Source organism: Gadus chalcogrammus, chromosome 1, assembly GCF_026213295.1.
Source record: "Gadus chalcogrammus isolate NIFS_2021 chromosome 1, NIFS_Gcha_1.0, whole genome shotgun sequence".
Classification (NCBI taxonomy): Eukaryota; Metazoa; Chordata; class Actinopteri; order Gadiformes; family Gadidae; genus Gadus; species Gadus chalcogrammus.
Window position 1 is genome coordinate 20,933,451 of NC_079412.1, and position 4,189 is coordinate 20,937,639.

At 48.3% G+C, this 4,189-nt stretch overlaps 1 protein-coding gene across 1 annotated transcript; it reads right to left on the reverse strand.

Moving 5' to 3' along the window:
* Positions 1-1,081: 1,081 nt before the first annotated feature.
* On the reverse strand, positions 1,082-3,857 carry LOC130386565 (polycystic kidney disease protein 1-like 3). The gene is made up of 2 exons (XM_056595557.1): positions 3,079-3,857; positions 1,082-2,444 (listed from the first exon to the last, which is right to left on the reverse strand). Exons 1-2 carry the CDS (start codon positions 3,643-3,645, stop codon positions 1,974-1,976), a joined length of 1,038 nt encoding a protein of 345 aa, XP_056451532.1. The 5' UTR covers positions 3,646-3,857; the 3' UTR covers positions 1,082-1,973.
* Between the last annotated feature and the right edge of the window lie 332 nt (positions 3,858-4,189).

Below are 4,189 nucleotides of genomic sequence, written 5' to 3' on the forward strand. Positions count from 1 at the left end.
CTGTACCTCCAGTCACCAGTCGGTCTAGCTCCTGAAGTTTGCAGATGACACCACGCTCATCGGGCTCATCTCTGGTGGAGATGAGTCTGCCTACAGGTGGGAGATCGACCACCTGGTGACTTGGTGTGGCCAAAACAACCTAGAGCTCAATGCTCTAAAGACAGTGGAGATGGTTGTGGACTTCAGGAGGAACGCAGCCCCACCCTCCCCCATCACCTTGTGTGACTCCCCAGCCAGCACCGCGGAGTCCTTCCGCTTCCTGGGCACAGTCATCAGCCAGGACCTCAGGTGGCAGCAGAACGTCAGCTGCATCACCAAAAAGGCACAGCAGAGGATGTACTTCCTGCGGCAGCTGAAAAAGTTCAACCTGCCAAAGGCCATGATGGTGCACTTCTACACTTCCATCATAGAGTCCATCCTCAACTCCTCCATCGCCATCTGGTACGCTGCTGCTACCGTCAAAGACAGGAGCAGACTGCAGCGTATCATCCGCTGTGCTGAAAAGGTGATCGGCTGCAACCTGCCGTCCCTCCAGGACCTGCATGCCTCCAGGACACTGAGGCGTGCAAGGAAGATCATGTAGGACCCCTCCCACCCCGGACGTATACTCTTTAAAACAACCTCTTACCTGTGGTAAGAGGTTGAGGTCTGTCAAGACCAAAACCTCCCGCCACAAAAACAGTTTCTTCCCGCCTGCAACTGGCCTCATCAACCACGGCCCCGGACCCCCACCAACACTGACACGCACACTACCCCCCTTCCCCCATCAACACCCACAGTCATCTGCCTCTGATGACAACAAGTTTTGCACTACTTTCACCATCACGCACAATTGTACGTGTATTTTCTTTTCTTTTCTTATCTTATTTTATTGCGGTGCATATGTATATGTATATAGTGTATCTCTATTTATTTATTTATATTTTTTATTTACTATATTTTTTATTTACTCTTATCTTTTTCAGTACTTATTATTCAATACTTGCTTATTGTTTATTGTTTACAGTTTTTTGTTTGTTAAGATCGTGCGCAACGGATACGAATACCAAGACAAATTCCTCATGTGTAAATGTATTTGGCAATTAACCTTTTCTGATTCTGATTCTGATTAATCATTGCTTTATCTCCATTTTTACCATGGTCTGGATGAATACCCGATTCTGATTGGCTGGAGGGTGTAGGTTAAAAAGTGTTACTTTACACCTAGGAAAGACGTTGACCCTATGAGACGCTATGGCCATGTTGCTTGGCAACGCCTGCATACGGGAGATATTAAATAGTCCGCTCGACTTGTAAAAATAATGTAGGCTTTTTGTAGATAGGTAGGCTATTGGATATCATGTGAATGGTAATGCAAACGATCTTTTCAGTTTTATCACCCAGTGCAGGCTGTAATTATTTTAGCTACAGTAGCGCTAGCTGCTAGGCTAGGCTTATTATCAGGTTGTTGGGAAAGTTTCTTGGTAAAAAACTGGGTGACGAACTGTCGACCGGTAGGAGCTCTTTCCTCTCTCTCTTTCCTCTCTTTCCTCCCCTGACAACCTGACTTCTTAATTTCACCGACCGGGATACACGCAAACTGACTTTAGACTGCTAGTTTAAGACACTAGCAGTCTGCACTTGCTTCACAACGATCTGCCTGGCTGCTACTTTGCTCTGCAGTAGCGTGAGACTTGGGCTGTACCCAATAATGACAAACGAGAGGGGTGATAATAGGGTGAAGACTTTCTAATGATTTTGTAAAAATGGAGAAACAAAACCACAACGAAACAACGAAACAAACCACCTTAATTTGATGATTTAATCCGAAAAATAATTTAAAAAAAAAAATCTGCCCCGTCAGTGCTGCGCCCCTGGAATCATCCTAATTTACCCCCCCCTAAGGACGTCCCTGGATGCGCCCGTAGCATTCGCCTATACTGCCTAGTGCCTATGCCCAGAGCCGGGCCTGGGCACAGGTCCTGTTGCGGCCTTCAGCTGCAGCCTCTCCTCAGAGCCGCTTCGCTCTCGACGAGCTTCGCTTTCATCTGGGCGATCTTCTCGTCCAGCGCCAGCGCTTCGAAGTCACAGTCTCTGTAATTCTTCTGAGCTGATCCGAGTCTGCCCTCATGTGGCGGGACAAAGACACTAGGGTGGTCCTGGTCCCCAAACTGGGGGCTGCTGGTTGCTTCTGGGTGGTCTGTGTTGGGAGCGCTGGCGGTCTCAGAGGGGGTGTCCTCAGACTCTTCTTCTGGGTCTTGATGAGGAGAATGAGGGTCTCCTGGGACTGGGTGAGAAGCAGCAGAGTCTTCTGGGAATGGGTGAGAAGCAGCAGAGTCTTCTGGGACTGGGTGAGAAGCAGCAGGGTCTTCTGGGACTGGGTAAGAAGTAGCAGTGTCTTCTGGGACTTGTAGTCCTCCAGAGTTTCTCAGCGTGCGTTCGGTCTGGTGAGGTTCTCCGATGGACTGTGGGAAAGGGGATGGAAGAGGGTTTAGATCAGCAGGTTCTAAGTAATAATTAAAACAGTACTTAGGTAAACAGGGAGTGTGAACTCACCCAACTAATAAAACACGGGGAAGAAGTAATAATGTTTTTACCAGATTAATTTTACACCAAATTTATCATCTTAACTCGCTCTAAAACCAGGAAGAGGTGAGGCTGCTTCAAAACCTCAGAAATAAGTGTCCACTACAGTCTTCCTAGAGTTGGTGTTGCTGTAATTGCGTTGAACCCACTGTATAATGAATTCCTATAACTAGTGTTAAAACTGATATGTAATAACGGTAAGCCAAGTTTAATGTGAGGGCCATATTCCAGTATATTTTTTGAATTTGCTGCAGACCAATTCAAAATGGATCAAGGGCCGCACTTGGCCCGGGGGCCGTAGTTTGGACAGCACTGCACTATACCCATCACAGAGAGAACCAGTCAGGTCTACCTTGAAGGCCTACACGTGACACTAACATAATTTCAATCTGTTAGTACTCCACACACTTTTTGTGACAGGGGAGAAAGTGGATGGGGGTGGCCTTTGTGTCATAATTCAAAATCAATGAAATTGGTCAATCATCGATTGACCGTTTATGGAGGTTACATTACCGCAGCTGTGCTGTCCGGGACAGAGAAGACCGGAGACAGAGCCGTGGGGGGTGCCGAAGAGGGCTCGCCTTCTCTCGTCCGCTTGGGTCTCCTGATGGACAGAAAGACGTTGCCCTCGTATACGAGCACCGCTTCATGGTGGAGGGGAGGAGCGGCCACCCGAGGTAACCTGATGCACGATCGGGGGGCACTTGTGAGGTTGGAGAACCGTGCGCCAGGTAGGAAATCCCGGAGCACCTCGAGGGCCAGGCGGTTCGACGTCACGAACGGGATTTCGACCGGACTACCGTGAGTGTCTGCGAGTGTTTTCAGCATGGCCCAAAAGGGGCTCCCCCCCGTTGGGTCGATGTCCCCGGAGACCGCAGGATGGCTCATCTTCCGGACCAGCACCGGGGAGATCCAAGTCACCTCCGGGGACGGAGAGGGGGAGCTGGAGGAGGAGGGGTTGTTGGAGGGTCGGGGGACTCCCATCCGGTCCAGGATCCGGTCCGGTATGGTCCAGAGGGGGATGGACCCCACCTGAGCGTCTTGGGGGATGTAGATTTCCCGACGTTCCGAGGTGTCCATGGGTCAGGAGGTCTACAAGGAGAGGGCTATCATTAATGTTCAGGACGTTCAACTGACGGTTAACGTGAGGGGTCTTAAACTAAAAAGAGTAAAGGTAAGGGTCCTTCAACTAGTGAACATTCAGAACTTTCCGTCTTCTCGGTGTTACTTTGTGATGTGTGAGTGTCTTCCTGTGTGCGTCTTCCTTCTGTTTCACAACAACACTCCCTCGTCCATCGCCCTCCAGTGGTGAGGCTCAGGATGACATTCCCTCATGTTGACACCGGCATCTACTGGGGAGGGTCGGGATGACAGTCAATAGAGTAGTACATTGTGTCACTATACAAGTGCACAAGCGCATATTATATAGATTAATTCCACCAAAAGCGAAATATTTCAAGCCTTTATTTGTATTAATCTTGATGATTATGGCTTACAGCTCATAAAACCCCAAAATTCAGTATCTAAGAATGTTTGAATATTCCATAAGATATATATTTTTAATTAATACAATTAAAGGACTGAAATATTTCACATTGGGTGTAATGAGTTTCACTTTTTAAAT

Excerpts from the sequence above, each read along its gene's own strand:
- LOC130386565 (XM_056595557.1), bottom strand. The coding sequence starts at position 3,645 with ATGGACACCTCGGAACGTCGGGAAATCTACATCCCCCAAGACGCTCAG. Across the intron at positions 2,445-3,078 it reads TCCCGGACAGCACAGCTGCG|TCCATCGGAGAACCTCACCA; the intron begins GTAATGTAACCT and ends CCTTTCCCACAG.